The following is a 17,089-nucleotide window of genomic DNA, read 5'->3' as shown; positions in this document are numbered from 1 at the left end:
GGGGAAGCAGATGGGGGTTTCTGGAGCTTGACCTTAAAGCCTGAGCATTGGCCCTGAGCTTTTAGGTTCAAATCTAGGGATCTGCTCCTTGAGCTAGGGCTTTACTTCTTGCTTTTATTTTTGATCCAAAATTGGAAATAAGAGTCTCACAGACTTTCCTGCCTGGGTTGATGTCAGACAATGATCCTCAAATCTGAGCTTCCTGAGAAGCTAGGAGCACAGGTGTGAGACAAGGGTATCTGGCTCCATTTTCTTTCTTCACACATGTTACCATACTCTACTAGCTCACAGCCAGTCCTCAATGGTCTCTTTTTTTGACATTCTTAACTCGGTTTGCATACAATTAAAGATGGAGAATTACAATGGAAATAAATGCCATTGAAATAACCATTTTTTCCAAGTTGTGATATAATAGTATCTTTATTCATTACCAAACTTAGCACTGAATCTAATAGTGACCAAATTTTCAAAGTAGTGATGAGCATAAAGGTTTTTCAAAATATAACCCTCAAATAGAATGATTTTTACTGGTACCAGATTCACAGGTACTGCTACTTTATTTACTTCTCTGGTTTGGGGTTTTTTTTTCATCCATAGTTTTGGACAGTGTTGAATTTCAATCACGTTTGTATACATAAAGAAGTAACTTTTCTCAACTGAGTATTGCAGTGTTTCTGAATTCTATCCACAGGCCTCAACAGATCCCGGGTTAAGAACTACAATCTAGGTTATTTGGCAACAACTGAGGTTGGTTAAGCCAAGTGTGGTATTCTCATTCAAGTGAATACTATTAATAAATCAAGAGGAAAGTTTAATAAAACTTGCAACGATATGGATGAATAATTTAAACTTTTGCTATCTGTAAGAAGGCAGTCTCACAAGGCTATGATAATATGATTCATTTTTATAACTATATGGATCAGATAAAACTATAAGATAAAACCACAATTTCAGTGGCTGTCATGGATTAAAGAGGGGAAAGGAGAGCCAGGTACTGGAGACTCATACCTGTTATCCTAGCTACTCAGGAGGCTGAGATCTGAGGATCACAGTTTGAAGCCAGCCCAGGCAGGAAAGTCCATGAGACTCATATCCAATAAACTGCTCAGAAAAGGCTGGAATTAGTTCTATGGCTCAAGTGACAGAGCGCTAGCCTTGAGCCTGAGCAGCTCAGGAATAGTGCCGAGACCCTGAGTTCAAGCTACAAGACTGGCAAAAGAGAAAGAGAGAGAGAGAAAGAGAGTGAAACAGAGAGAGAGAGAGAAAGAGAGAGAGAGAGAGAGGAGGAAATTCACTACAAAAAGTATGTGAGGCAACCTTTTAGATGGAAACCCTCTAATTCTTGTTTCTGGTGACATTTATACAACTGCACGTGTTTTATCAAATTTTATCTATAGCTGTATATGCTAAAAGCATTGTTTTATTTATAAATTACAGTGTGCAAATCTATCTTTGCAAAGTACCAAAAAGTACATACAGATGGTCACATAGTAGAAGTTATGCTTTTTGATTTATAGCTGTATAGTGTTGGGCATAGCAACACACACCTATAACTCCTTGAGAAATTGAGGCACAAGGATCAGGGGATCAAGACCATCCTGGGTCCAGTTCAGCCTGAACTCTAGTAACAGCCCATATTCAATAAATAACACAGTGTGTGGTATACATTATGTACATGCATACATATGTATGTATGTGTATATATGTATGTGTGTGTTCCCTTTGAGTACATGGAAGAGATGGCTCTACTCAGAGGTGAAGGCCCAGGGAGCTAGCCCCAAGTTACACTTCGGCAGCACTTTGAGCTTAAGGCCATCTTTATGTGGATTTTATTACACAGGGATTGAGATTTCAGCCAAATCACACAGAGGCATAGTTTACAGGGTGTTTTGCTCATCATATTTACTGTTGCTGATGTCTCTCTTGAGTCCTCGGATCCTCTTGGAGAAGACCAGAAAAATTGTTGAGAACCCTGAGCTTATAGAACAGGACAGTCTGTTCTAAAAAGACACAGAGCCAGAGTAAACAAAGGTACCAGAGGGGAAGGGTGCCAGACACAGAATGAGGACAAGTAGAATATGGTGGCTGTACAGACTATGTGAATCTCCGGACATGAGCCCAAAACACCATTTGCAGTTAAGAGTGTAGAGGCTCTGAGTTTTTCCTGTAAGCAAGAGTAAGCCTTCTTGGAAATTTAAGGTTACCCCTCAAAGAGTTCTCTGGATCCTGAGATGCATGTACCCAAGGATCCTAGTTGTGCTTTTGTAAACATCCATCAGCCATGCTGAGCACAGGGCTAGAGCTGGGAATCCATGCTCTTCAAAGTCCTGTCCAATAGAAAATCTAAGACATGGTATTTTTACATGTGTGGAAAGCCTGTGAAAGACCAGCACCCAGAAGCCTTTCATATCCCAGGCTCCAGATCTATTCCTCTAGGCCTTTCACCACCCTGCTGCTCGTTCCCTGCTCTGAGGCTTCTATGCCTGCTTCTCACTGGTTGGTTGGGGGATTTTTCTCCATTCCTGTTCCACAGTACACACGCCTAACATTCCTTTCCCCTTCCCTCCACTTGAGGCTCTCAGATGCTTCCCCTTGGTTTGGGGATGAAATAATATGCACTGTCCCTTTCCCCTCATGCAGAGTAAGTACATTTATCCTTCATGATCCAGATTGAATCTTATCTCACTAAAGAAGCCTTCCAAGAGCCAAATGCCATTTCCTCTTTCTGTGAATTATTACCCACTTCAGTTGACTCCTGTTTAACAAACAAATATGCTTTCTTAATAATTAAATCCTAAGCAACTTGAAGACATTTCTTGACACCTCCCTGTCGTGCCTAACCTGTCATGAAGACATATTCTTCAGCTGTTCAGTCACTCCTTCTATTTTAGTTAGTTTGAACTTCCAGTGTTTCTTTCTTAGCCATTTTCCAAGGTCAAAAGACATATAAGGGAGCTGAGAGTTTAGCCTAGTGGTAGTGTGCTTCCCTAGCATGCACGAAGATCTGGGTTCAATTCCTCCATACCACATACATAGAAAAAAAAAGCCAGAAGTGGTGCTGTGGTTCAAGTGGTAGAGCTCTGGCCTTCAGAAAGTCCAAGGACAGTGCTCAGGCCCTGAGTCCAAGCCCAGGACTGGCAAAAAAAAAAAAATAAGACACATAAAGGTCCAAAATCCAGATTTTGAGCCATGGAACCTGGGTTATGGCTACTGAGGCAGCCCAGCTGATTGTAGAAAATGTGGAGACAGATGAGATCAACCAAGTCTTCATTAATTCTAGCTGGTGCTATTGACCCCAACCCAGTGCAGTCTCATTGTAAACGGAACTAAACTGTAAAGCATCTTGGAATGTATTTAGAGGAAAAGTTGTTCACCATTATCTCTCTACCCAGCCATACTATGGCTCCTCCTTATCCTTTGCATATCCTGGCCAGTTAGGCCTCTCTAAGGGCCATGTAGCTTAGTGATAGATGTGATGATGGATTTGTCACTCACTACTTGACTGCAAACTGGAGACAACCAAGATGAAAAACCTGTAGACTAGAAGATGATCCTTGAAACCTCTCTTTTGTCTATATCTCTCCACTGCATAGTGAGCTTTGAGTGATTCTAGGAGCCAAAACTCTCAAGCTATCTAATGACTGATTTTTGGATCAAGCCCTTAAAATATGTGTAGATCTCTGAAAGAGATACTAACCAGAATCAATGCTTGGTTGTCATGACTTCAAATCTTCTAAACTACAGACATAAAGCAAATCAGAGTACTCCAGATAGAGGCAGGATGGTCCCTCAAACCAATAGTGGGAGTCAGATGTCAATGACTTATGCTTATAATCCTAGCTACCCAGGAACTTGAGATCTGAAAACTGCAGTTCAAAGCCATCCTGGAAGGGAAACTGGCAGGAAAGTCCCAGAGTTTCTGTCTCTGTCTCTGTCTCTGTCTCTGTCTGTTTCTGTCTGTCTCTGTCTCTCTCTGTGTCTCTCTCTGTCTTTCTCTCTCTGTCTCTGTCTCTCTCTGTCTCTCTCTGTCTCTGTTTCTCTGTCTCTCTGTCTCTGTCTCTCTCTGTCTCTGTCTCTGTCTCTCTGTCTCTCTCTCTCCCCCCCTCCACACCCCCATTGTCATGGGGCTTGAACTCTGGCTTGGGCCGCACTGTCCCTGAGCTCTTCCACTCATCAAAGACTCTTATCTCCAATTAACCACCAAAACGGTAGGAATAGAACTGTGATTCAAGTGGCAGAGCTCTCAACCAGCATGACCTCTAAAATTCATCCAGTGAAACTGAAGCCAAAATAAATAATAATGCAAAGTGATATGACCATTCTATCTAATGACCATTCTATCTCATGGTTACCTTAAGTGGCATGCTTAATCTGATGAGTAAGAAACAAGGAAGGGGGCTGGGAGTTTGGCCTAGTGGTTAAAGTGCTTGCCTAGCATGCATGAAGACCCGGGTTCGATTCCTTGGTACCACATACATAGAAAAAAGCCGGAAGTGGTGCTGAGGCTCAAGTGGTAGAGCTCTAGCCTTGAGAAAGTCCAAGGACATTGCTCAGGCCCTGAGTTCAAGCCCAGGACTGGCAAAAAAAAAAAAAAAAAAAAAAAAGAAAAAGAAACAAGGAAGGAAACAAAGGAAAGGATCTTTTTATTTTGTTTTGTTTTGTTTTGTTTTCAGTTCTCTGGAGGACAGGCAGGCTGAATGAGGCCGGCATGAGCATCAGCAGCCTGACAGCAATGTTCTTCACAGTGAAATCAGGGAACTTTTCTAGACTCTCCTACATAAGAAATATTTTCACAATACAACCTAGGCCTCTTACTCTAATTCCTTGCTTACCTGGCATCATCTGACTGTTAATTAAATTGGTATTATGGATTAAAAAATGAGTGTTTTATGATTTGCTGACCATTAGTCAATCCTTCTCTCCCCTCCCCAGGAATTATCCACCTCAAGAGAGCTGACAAAGTTGAATTCTTTAATCTGCAAAGACCCAGAATCCCAAATCCTGATGTTTTCCTCCCCAGTGGGGTCCAGTCTCAGCACACACCTGACCTCCCATTTCTCTCTTCTGGTTAATCAGCTTACTCATAACATTATTAGCAAGAATTCCAGGATGGACAAGACTACTGGCTAGTTTTTTGACATGTATACGGTATTCAGAAAACAAATTTTTTAAAACTAGTTTATGGAAATTATAAGAAAGAGCATGCATTTTCTAGTAGAATATACTTTCTAATCAGTTTTCCAATTTTCCAATAGATTCGGGATTCTCCACCTCCCCCCAACCCTCCCCCCGGCTCCCGTATTCTAAATTGCATCATTTTTTCTCTACCTCCTTATCTGGTTCAAATTCAAATTTTATTAATGATTTCCAGATCAAGATATAGTTCAGAAGGCAAGCAAGTCAAAGTGTACCAGGGCATGTGGCAAGGAGAATGCCATAATGTACTGACTTATAGAACGAGCTAGCAAAACATGCCAACAGAATGGAGTCTGAACAAACAGGATGAGACAGATCTATGGTAAATGTAGTTCCTACTTTTAGGGAAAAATTGATAAGTGAGCAAAGTACAGCATGATAGGTACTGTTTGCTATTTGAGATTACTGGAACCGGAAGGTCACAAAAAGTAGTGTTATGATTAAGAGAGAGGTCCACAGAGACTACAGTTGTGAATGCACTCAGGATGCAGCACTGAGGATGGAGTAGCTTTGCCAAGGGAGGCGTCTGTCTCATTTCCATGTCCTGTGGGCCGATCTGCTCTTATTTAGAGCACATGTCCAGTTCAATGACCAATGGGAAGATGACAGAGGGCAAAGTCCTAGGTGGCGAAGATTCCAGGAACGATGTCTAAAGAAGAATCATTCAGAGTGCTGATGTCTCTCTGGAAGAAGAAAATAAGTAGTCCATCACTGCTTCAATGACTCTTGGAAGATCAACGATCACAAGCTTATTTTCTAGAGGCTTGCTAGGAATGTGCATGAGGAAAATAGGACATGCATTCATTTTTTTAATGCTCAATATGATAGTGCAGCTAGAAATCTTACCTGACCTCAGAAGTTGGAGGAAAAGTGAGAGAGAGAGAGACAGAGACAGAGAGAGAGAGAGAGAGAGAGAGAGAGAGAGAGAGAGACAGAGAGACAGAGAGACAGAGAGAGACAGAGAGAGAGAGACAGAGAGAGAGAGACAGAGAGAGAGAGAGAGAGAGAGAGAGAGAGAGAGAGAGAGAGAGAGAGAGAGAGAGAGAGAGAGAAGACCTAGGAAACTGATATCTGAGACTTGATCCCACTGAAGGTGACCATGTAACCATCTCAGATACTCACTATAGTCAGCAGCCTTTGTTGTTGCTGTCCTTCTCATCCTGGTGCTTGAACCCATTAAGTCGATGCTGCTTTTCTGCTCAAAGCCATTGCTCTGTCACTTGAGCCACAGATCCACTACTGCTGTCATCTTTTCTGATTTTTTTCAAAACAAGCCCTAAATCCAGACTATTACGTCACATGTCTTAATTTTAATTTTAGCAATTAGTTCAAATCAAAATATTAAAACACATATTGGTGACGATGGGCAGGAGTTTTCCCAGGGCTGCTAGTTCACAATATCTAGAGGAGACAATTCTTGGTTTCAACAGAGTGCAGAGCTGGGTAGGTGGCTCACGCCTCTCATCATCCTAGCCACTGAGAAGGCTGAGATCTGAGGATCACACTTCAAAGCTAGCCAGGCACAAAGTCCGTGTGACTCTTATCTCCAATTAACTGTCAGAAAACTGGAATGAGAAAAGAGCTAGCCTTGAGATGAAGAATTCAGGGACAGCGTCCAAGCACAGAGGTCAAGCTCCACAATCGACAACAAACCAAAATAACAATAAGAAAAAACAGAGTACAAGTTCGAAACACATAGGATGAAGGGTTTGCTGGATTAGGAAAGAACTTTCAAATGTTATTAAGATTCAAGGATAGGGCCAGGAATTTTGCCTAGTGGTTGAATGCTCGCCTAGCATGCACAAAGACCCAGGTTCAGTACCACATTCACAGAAAAAGCCGGAAGTGGTGCTGTGGCTCAAGTGGCAGAGCACTAACCTTAAGAAAGCCCAAGGACAGTGCTCAGGTCCTGAGTTTAAGCCCCAGGACTGGCAAAAAAATTTTGTTTTAAAAGATTCAAGGTGGCCGGGAGTTTGGCCTAGTGGTAGAGTGCTTGCCTAGCATGCACAAAGACTTGGGTTTGATTCCCCAGTACCACATGCATAGAAAAAAAGCCAGAAGTGGTGCTGTGGCTCAAGTGGTAGAACACTAGCCTTGAGGAAGAAGCCCAAGGACAGGCCCTGTGTTCAAGCCCCAGGACTGGCAAAAACCAAAAATAATAATAATAATCTTAGAAGTATTCTTTGAATTAGAAAAGTAGATGTTTCTATTTTACAAATGAGTCAGATGAGTATCTGAAATGTTAAATAACTCAGAGTCATTCAGGAAACTGAAGCTCAGGATCGAATTGGATGATTCAGGACTGCTATCTTCATCCCCAGTTGTGCTCTCATAGTGCCTCATCATTGTTGTTTTCCTTTAGTCAACCTACTCTCTCCACTCATTCCCATATTTTCAGGATGCCTTATTCTTCATTTCATTCTCACCTCCCTAAAAGCTCCTCTGGGCCTGGGCGCTGTCCTTGAGCTCTTCAGCTCAAGGCTACTGCCTTACTCCTTGAGCCACAGAGCCACCTCCAGCTTTCTGGTGGTTAATTGGAGATAAGAGTCTCACAGACTTTAGTGCCTGGGCTGGCTTTGAACAGTGATCCTCAGATCTCAGCTTCCTGAGTAGCTAGGATTATAGGTGTGAGCCACCTCGCAGGCTCCTATACTTCATTATTTCCTGTGGAATTTCTTCCAGGTTGTATCTGTCAACTACAGGAATGTTTCTCTGAACTCTTAGGGCTGCAGCATGGATTTACTCTTGACATGTAGCTGTCTAAAATAGCTGTCTTCTCTATATATCTTACATGTTTGTCCCCATAAAATAATTTTTAAAAAAACTGTCTTATCTGTGGGCAAGGCCACACACACACACACACACACACACACACATGCGCGCACACACACACAAACACACATTGATACTTGATTAATTAAATTATTGAATGATGACTATTTCTGGTTTACAGGTAAATTGAAAGGAAGAGATGTTAATCATGGCTTCATGTTCTGTCAGTCTTCCTTATTTCTTTCCTGAGATTTTCATTCTAACAAAAATCTAGCTGAGCAGCCTTGGTTATGCTTACCCTATAAGGAGACACAGTAATGATTTGGCTCTATATGTTTCATATCTAACAGTGATCATTTGAAATATGCCACTCTTCCTCAGGTCGGGATGAATCTTATATACCAAAGATACTCACAGATAGGCACATGTGCACACAGCAGCGCATGTACACACACACACACACACACACACACACACTCACTCACACACATGGTAGAGCAATTATTGACTAAGCAAAGCTTCCAGGTGACATGGTTTGGCTAAAATAAACTTTAAAATGATACACTGCCAGGGGCTTTTGCTTGTTGGTTATGGACATAGATCCAGTCCAATCACATTGTGAATGTGTTTCATCTAAGCCTGTGCAACCAGCTGTCTCTCATCATGAAATAAATTATTGCAACTCACATCTTTCAGCTAAAATAAAAGACAAAAATGTATAGAAAAAATTTAAAAAGCATGAATAGAAAGAGGTAAGGAAAAGAATCTTGAGAATGCTCGTATATTTAGCCAAGCAAATTTCTGTTTAGTTTGAATTGTTTTGTTTTAGTGATCTAGCAGGTCAAGTGACCTGTTAAGAATATTTCATAGAGCTAATGTTCCAGTGCTCTAATCTCTCTAGACAAGGTTCATATTTGTGTGGGTTACTTATTCTCCCTTTGTTGACTAAGTCAATAATCAGAATCAGCAGGTTTGGAGTCAGATTGACAGAGATCAGCAGCCTGGCTTGGTAGAAGGGATTATAAAAGCCCACAGCTCAGAAGCAGCCATCTCAGAAATCTTCTAACTCTTGGCAAGATGGCTTCCCATCATTTGCTCCTTCTTTGCCTCGCTGGACTGGTATTTGTGTCTGAGGCTGGCCCTGCGGTGAGTGTTTGAGTCTGTGAAGTCCATATGCATTAGATGAAGTCAAATTGGCTTCTTTTGGCTTTGACAGTCAGCTTATATTACTAGAGTAAGGGTGTCAAGATTTTATATTTAATAGCATTGATTCAAGAGAAATGTAATGGCTCAGGGCTTATGAATGGGGCCTAGACCTTTGACACTTTCTTCTCTTGCTATCATGCAATGAGTTTGAAGTGTTTAGCATTTCAATGCCCTCAAATAGATGAAAAAAATAAAGATAAAATCTTAATTTTCATGAATTTTCATGAAAATTTCCTTTAATAAAAAACATTGAGAAAAATTGTATAAGATTGCATTCCAGGCCTTTTGCTGGTTGAAATATAATTGTTATTCTAGACCTATATTTGATTCTTAAGCCCTGAATACAAGTATAAAATATATATACTGACATTATTTTATAACAATTAGGAAATTACTAAAGATACAACTGATAGAATGATTTTAATAAAAATGATTCCATTCTCTGGCACATTGCCTCTTTTTAATACTTTCACTCATACAGAGAGGCTGAGCAAAGCAACTGTTCTCAGAGGACCTATTTTCTCTTTTAAAATTCATTATACAAGTCCCTAGTTGATAGCAACATGTCTCCAGGCAGAAACCATTGTTGCTTTGGAGACAATTAGGTCTGTGTTCTACTGACTAGAGAAGCTCATTAATTGTCAACACATACATTACTGGTAATGGAATCAGCTTGTACTTCTGACTTTGTTTCAGATTTCTTGCCCTCAAAGAATAAATTGTTCTAAGGGAAGGGGAAAAACAAGGCAACTGGGAGAGGGGAGAGGGAAAGTGGGAAAACAAAAACATGGGAAGGGGTATCAGTGTTCAAGAAGTAATGTACCTACTACCTGATTAATGTAACTGTAACCCCTCTATACATCATCCCGACAGTAAAATACAACTTTAAGGGGAAAAAAGAATAAACTGCTCTATTCTGAATGATTCTGAGGACTTCTCGCTTGCCTTCTTATGGTCAGGCCCCTGGAGAATCCAAGTGTCCTCTGATGGTCAAAGTCCTTGATGCGGTTCGGGGCAGCCCTGCCGTCAACGTGGCTGTGCAAGTGTTCAGAAAGGCTGCTGATGGGACCTGGGAGCCGTTTGCAGCTGGGTAAGAGCTCAAAGTCCTGCTGTAGAACTGGTTATATCTTTCCATTCCCCAAGCACTCTTCAGGGAGGCTCACATCATTCCCTAAAGAATCTAAGAGTGAATTTGGCTGATGTCTATAATCCTAGCTACTCAGGAAGATGAGATTTGAAGATAGAGATTCAAGGCCCACCTGGGGCAGAAAAGTCCATGAGACTCTGGTCTCCAAATAACCAGCAAGGAGTTAGTAGTGGAGAAGTGGCCCAAGGGGTAGACTGTCAGTCTTGAATGAAAAAACTTAGAGACAGTGCCCAGGTCCCGAGTTCAAGTCCTAGTATCAGGAAGGAAAGTAGGAAGGAAAGGAGGGAGGGAGGCAGGGGGGAGGGAGGGAGAGAGAAAAGAAGGATAGAAGGAAGGAAGGAAAGAACTGACAGATTTAAAATGTAGGCAAAGACCAAATGATAGGAGAGAAGGATATTCTCTTCTTTTTTTTACTTAGCTGCTAGTGAGCAGGAACTAGATAATCACTTAGAGCAATTGGCTGGAGAAAGGAAAAGAAGTTAGCAATACTTTAAGAGGAGTTTGCCACCCTTACAAATCACAGATGATTAGAAGAAGGAACTGAAAACTATGCCCAGAGAAATACTCATAGATGTATACATGCATATATATTAAAATGTATATAATATATAAGATGTGTATGTATATATAACTTCAGGAGTTCATAGATTCCCCACTTAGAGTTTCTTTGGATCACAGAGAATCCAGAGCTTTTGTGAAGCCTTAATTTTTAAATCAATATCTAAAAGAAGGATGTGTCAGACAAAGTACAACCATAGATTTATCTCACCATCACCCATCATTGGTGCAAAAATGACTCCACACCTACATTAGACACTTTTCAGTATTCATGATGATTTTTTGCAAGTTCCACTAGCAAGAATTGCACAGAAAACAAATATTAGAAAACCTGAGCAAACTAAACAAAAGGAAGAACAACTAAGAAAACTTCAACAGTAACTATTTCTGTCTCCTGGGAGATTAGTTTAATTGAATCCCAAGAACCACAGTATATATCTTCACCCTTCATTTGGGAGATCATTTTCTTTGGTGTGCTTTTAATTGAGTTTCTGTTTGTTCATTTCTTTGTGTTTGTATAAAATGCTAAACACGATATGGAAAGTGGCTAAATGGATATTCTAAGTGGGAGCTAGAGTGGATACTGAAATGCTTCTGTGAATTTTTTTCCACCAGAATGCAGAGGGGGGGCGGGGGAAGAAATGGGTGATCAGAAAAAGTTAAAGTCCCTAAAAGTAACTTTCATTTTATCTGACTTAGTTTTTGTAGTCCAATGGGGAGCAGGTTCTGATATTTCAGCTATTGGGTTGTTACCTATACAGAAATTAAAGTTTCCCCGTATTTGTTGTTGGTAAAGAATTATCTAAGGGATAAATGCATAAAAAGGAAAAGAGTCAGACAGGTTCTTTGTACATTGGTTTTCCTTTTCTGTGTACAAGTGCTGTCATCTTCTGGAAGATACCCTCATGGCAGGGTTGCAAGCATGAGACTTGCTGTCTTGCAGTTTTCGAAGTTAGAGCAGCTTCCAGGACAGTCATAAACTTTTACCAATCTGAATCCTAAGAATGATCATTATCATTGTTAATATTATTATTAGTGCCAAAGATTAAATCCAGAGACTCATACCGATAGGCAAGAGTTCCTCCCCTGATCTGCATTTTAGTACCTAGTGTTTTGTTTATGCATGCCTGGCTCCTAGAACTTGAACTCAGGGGATGGTCACTGTCCCTGAGCATTTTTGCTCAAGGCTAAAGTACTTTATTGCTTGAGCTACAGTTCCACTTCTGCCAACTGGTCATAAGAGACTTACAGATTTTCCTGGCTAGGCTGGCTTTGAACTGGGTAGCTAGATTACAGACTCAATCCACCAGTGCCTGTCTCTTGAGGCTATTTTAAATAAAGATTTATATCTACATTTTCATTTTCATGTTAGCAAAAATTTCTACCAGTTTCTTCATTTCAAAGAGCAGTGTGTGTGTGTGTGTGTGTGTGTGTGTGTGTGTGTGTGTGTGTGTGTATGTGTGTGGTATCCCTCTGTGATGTCATTTTTTTCCCTTCATGCATAATCTAACCTGGACTTTTGTGCCTTACAGGAAAACTGAAGACACTGGAGAGCTGCATGGGCTCACGACAAATGAGAAGTTCGTGGAAGGTGTATACAAAGTGGAATTAGACACCAAATCCTACTGGAAGGCCCTCGGCATTTCCCCGTTCCATGAGTATGCAGAGGTGAGTGGGCAGAGCCTTGAGTCAGTCTGGGTTTTGTTTTTAGGAAATGCACACATGCACTCCACACCCCATGGAAATTGCTCAGGGAAGGGGATGAGGACTTTCCAGGAGGAGAGGGCAAGTTCCTTTGACTTGCATCAACCAGAATTTTACAACAGGCTGAAGACCAAATCTTTTCCCTGCATTTATTAAGATCACTTAGTAGCACGATGTTCTCTTCAGCCCACTTCATGTGAATATTTGTTTTTTTGCTAAACAAATATTTATGTTTGGTTATGAGCAGTACTTCCCATGTTCAATAACAAGATAGAGGCTTCATTGTGCTTCTCTAAAACCTGAAAACAATCTTTACTCCAAAACACCTCTAGAAAGTTGGGCAAGCCATTCATGAGCTTAGAGATGCAAATGGCTCTTACAGTCACATGGCTACTAGTTAAGTGAGGAAGCAGAGTGGTATGTCTCCCAGGGCTTCAGGAAGTTTTTTCCTGTGAAAAAAATCAAGCTTGGAAAAAAGAAAACACGCTCAACTAATCAAAACCATACTGTGTTCATCATATCTTTTTTCTTCTCTTTTTTTCTTTCTTTCTCCATCCTTTCTGTCTCCCTTTTTTCTTCCTTCCTTTCCTTCTTTCTCCTCTCCCTTATTCCTTCTTTCCTTTCTTTTCCTTTTTCCCTCTTTCTTCCTTTCTCTCTCACTCTCATGTTGTTTCTTTATTTCTTTCTTTTGTGGTGCCTAGGATCAAATCCTGGTTCCTCTACACTCTCTCTACCAATGAGCTACTTCCAGCTCCTAAGACTGATCCTGACGTTTTTTCTCCTTTTTTCCATGCATCACAGACAGAAGGGGCAGCCAGAGAATCTTTGTGTGCGTGTGTGTGTGTGTGTGTGTGTGTGTGTGTGTGTGTTGGGACTTGACCTCAGAACCGGCATTGCCCCAGAGCATTTTTACTCAAGGCTAGATCTTTACCACTTGAGTCATAGATCCACTTCTACCTTGTTTGTGAACTGGAAATAGAATTCTCACAGACTTTCCTTTCCCTGGGCTGGCTTTGAACCATGATCCTCAGATATCAACTTCCTGAGTAGCTAAGATTATAGATATGAACCAGCAACACCAGGTTGTTTAGGGTTCAGGCTGGCCACAAACCTACTATTTCCTACTCCAGCCTCCTGAGTGCTGGTATTACAATGTATGCCACTATATCCAGCTCTAGGTTGGTAGCCTCTGGCTCACACTGTTGAGCTATTAATACTCACCTGGGCCCAATGTCCCTGCCTTCTCCTGCTTGTCACTTGGTAAGTCATTTAAAACACACATGCTGTCATGGAAATAGAATCCAGACATGTTGGTCAGAGTTAAAGATCAACTAATTCCATCAAAAATAGCTCCGCATGAAAGGCAACTATTCTCTCTGGCTTAGTCATGGATGAATTTTCAATGACCATAAGGCACTTCTTTTAGCCAACCATGATGTCAGGGAAGCTGTATGGGCCAAATCAGTCCCCCAAGAACCTTGGTTCTGGCCACTCAGCCATTCCCCAGCTGAACAGGGAAACAGCAAGCTGATCAGGGCAAAGAGATGGTAACTCTTGCCTTGAGCCCTTCCTATGACCTGTTTCTGCTCAAGGTCTCAGCCATCTAAAAAGGTTCCCTTCCCACAGACCCATGACCCATCACTGTTCCTGTTGGGTTCCTTTTCTGCTCTTTACTCTCGACTATTCAATGAAAAAAACATTCTCGAAATAAATAACCTTTCATGTGTTGAGCATTGGGCTCAGGGTTCACACATCTGCATCAGGAATGGAAAGAAAGATGCCAGGTAAGACATGTGCAGTGGAATCAGGAACCCAGTTTGGAGCCTGAGTAGACCAGGGAGTGGGGGGGCATGTGCCTCCTCGCACCACAGGAGCAGGACATGGAGACTGCTATGCTGGGCTCTTGCCAGACAGCTGCATTCCTTCAGAACTGGCTACTTCTGGGCTAGTGACCCAGGTGGTCATATAAGATTTCCAAAGGAATATCAGGAAATGTTCTCTGATCCATTAAGTCTCTTCAATAACATGGGATTTTGATTATATCTTGTGACCTTTTCAATTTTGAAGAAAACAAGGAAGGCTAGAGAATGTCAACAAAAGTAACAGGAGATTTCTCATGGTTGCTTCCATGGATTGGCCCTACAGGGCTGTACTGTTTTCAGTATGGTTTACATTCATCCAGGTACCCATTGCCCTTTAGGAACAGAAAGGCTTTCTCCAGAGTGTATCTAATCCACAGCCCGAATACAAAATAAGTAATATTCCACATAGCCTCTCTGCCCTCCATTTCTCCCCCGAACCAAATTCATCCCAAATTACCTCACACCAGGCATCTGGGAGTGTCTCAGATGCTCCACTGAATTTGACAAGTGCACGACTAAGTACAACAACATTTGAATCCACAATTTTCCCAATCACAAAGCTTAAACGAGCTCCAAAGCCAGCATGTATATTTCAGAATTCCAACAACATGTTCCACAGTTGGTGTTTTAAATGGAATCCTACAGAGCTTTTAGCTAGCATTTCATTGTTCCATACCTTAAAATGCACGTGTCCTTTATGCTAAAAATAAATACATTTAAAAAAAAGGCAAAGCCAGAGCTAGGCATGGTGGCTCACACCTATAATCCTAGCTACTCAGGAGTCTGAGAGCTGAGGATCACAGTTCAAAGCCAGCGGGGGCACTAAAGTCTGTGAGACTCTTATCTCCAGTTAACCACCAGGAAACCGGAAGTGGCCCTGTGGCTCAAGGGGTAGGGTGGTAGCCTTGAGTTGAACTGCTCAAGGACAGCGTCCAGGCCCAGAGTTCAAGTCCCATGACCAACCGGAAAAAAAAAAAGGCAAAGCCAGGTGCCAGTGGCTCACAACGGTAATCCAAGCTACTTAGGAGGCTTAGAGCCGAGGATCAATGTTCAATGCCAGCCCGAGCATGAAAGTTCATGAGACTCTTATCTCCATTAACCACCAGAAATCCAGAAGTGGCACTGTAGCTCAAAAATGGTAGAGCTGAGGCGCTCAGGGACAGTGACCAAACAAATCAATTTTTAAAAAAGCACAAGGATCCTCTAGGCCTGGGGATAGGTGGCTCTTTTCTGTCTTTTCTGGTGTGGTTCTGTCATTGTATTCACTTGGCAGTCACTAATACAGAAGTCTGGTTTGGTTATCTGTAACATAGGAGATGGATTTTTTTTTCAACTCTTAAATTCTAGGTCTCAAAAACTCCTGGTGGCTCTGGACTTGGCCCTAGTGGCTCATGCCTGCTGTCCTATCCTCAGGAGGCTGAGACCTGAGGACTGAATTTTAAAGCCAGCTAGGGAATAACATCCAGTCCAATTAGCCAGCAAAAAGCCAAAAATGGAGGTGTGGCTCAAGTGGTAGAGGGCCAAAAAAAGTCAATCGAAATCACAAGGCACTGAGTTCAAGCCCCAGTACCAACACAATTAAAAAGAAAAAAACACACATAAAAAGCTGTGGTGGGGGGCTGACAGTCCCCATTCCTCTGTCCTTCAATCAGTCAATACCATTTCCATTCTCCCCTTCCTGAAGCTAAGAAAACAGACATAAGCATTAAGGTTTTCCATGACTCCTCCAGTCAGGTGAAGGCCATCTAGATTTTTGGTGTAAACTTCAAAGCAAGAGGCTTGGTTGCACGGGCAGTCCTGTGGCTTTCTTCTACAAAATGCGTGGGTCTCTACCAGGCTTCGCTTACCAGAGTGTCTGGGTTTTTGCTGTTTGTTTTAATCATTCTACCCTCCTCCAGCAAAGAAAACAAACAACAACAACAACAAAAGACCTAAAAATAATTTGGCACTGGAATTCCAGCCAAACCTCTGTGTGGCTCCCACTCTTGAGCCCTGTCTTTTTCTCTCTCCTAGGTGGTGTTTGTTGCCAATGATTCTGGCCATCGCTCCTACACTATTGCAGCTCTTCTCAGCCCCTACTCCTACTCCACCACCGCAGTGGTCAGCAACCCCCAGGAGGGAGGGGCCTGAATGAGGAGGGACAGCTTCTTGCCTAACTACCAATATTGCATTTTTCTAAAACAGTGTTTTCACTCTGTAAATGACATTAGAAACTCAGGAAGAGACCATAAATATGACTGTTTAAAAGTATGTCTTGTTTTTTATTTGACTTGATTTTGTCTTCTTTCCATAATTCCATTCCTCCATACTCACACCCAGATTTTACAGAGAAGCAAACCAATTTTAGATAAGTCTCTCACCAGAGACTTTGGGGTCCTGGGGAGCCCACATTTCCAATTATTCACAAACAAGATGTGCATCAAGCATGATCTTCAGCCATTAAAGTCACAGCATTGTGAAGCCATTCAAGAGAAATGTTTATTTTCCTGTAATGTTTGGTGGGGGAGGAGGAAGAAGATAAATTGGAAGGACCCACTTTACTCTGGTCATTTAAGACCTTCACTGCTTTCAATAGTAGGGTGTAAGCATGGCTTCAGTGCCCTGAGTTTAAACTCTCATGGTGCAAAAAAAGAATAACTAATTC

General features: G+C 41.7%; 1 protein-coding gene across 1 annotated transcript; it reads left to right on the top strand.

The window, feature by feature from the left end:
• Positions 1-9,008: 9,008 nt before the first annotated feature.
• Ttr (transthyretin) lies at positions 9,009-16,695 on the top strand. The gene is made up of 4 exons (XM_090353290.1): positions 9,009-9,114; positions 10,134-10,264; positions 12,412-12,547; positions 16,459-16,695. Exons 1-4 carry the CDS (start codon positions 9,046-9,048, stop codon positions 16,573-16,575), a joined length of 453 nt encoding a protein of 150 aa, XP_090209416.1. The 5' UTR covers positions 9,009-9,045; the 3' UTR covers positions 16,576-16,695.
• The last annotated feature ends 394 nt before the right edge of the window (positions 16,696-17,089 follow it).

The sequence above is a fragment of the Megascapheus bottae genome, chromosome 19 (genome assembly GCF_031878675.1).
Source record: "Megascapheus bottae isolate mThoBot1 chromosome 19, mThoBot2.hap1, whole genome shotgun sequence".
NCBI lineage: Eukaryota > Metazoa > Chordata > Mammalia > Rodentia > Geomyidae > Megascapheus > Megascapheus bottae.
The sequence above is the reverse complement of the archived record's forward strand: the minus strand, read 5'-3'. Positions and strand labels throughout refer to the sequence as shown.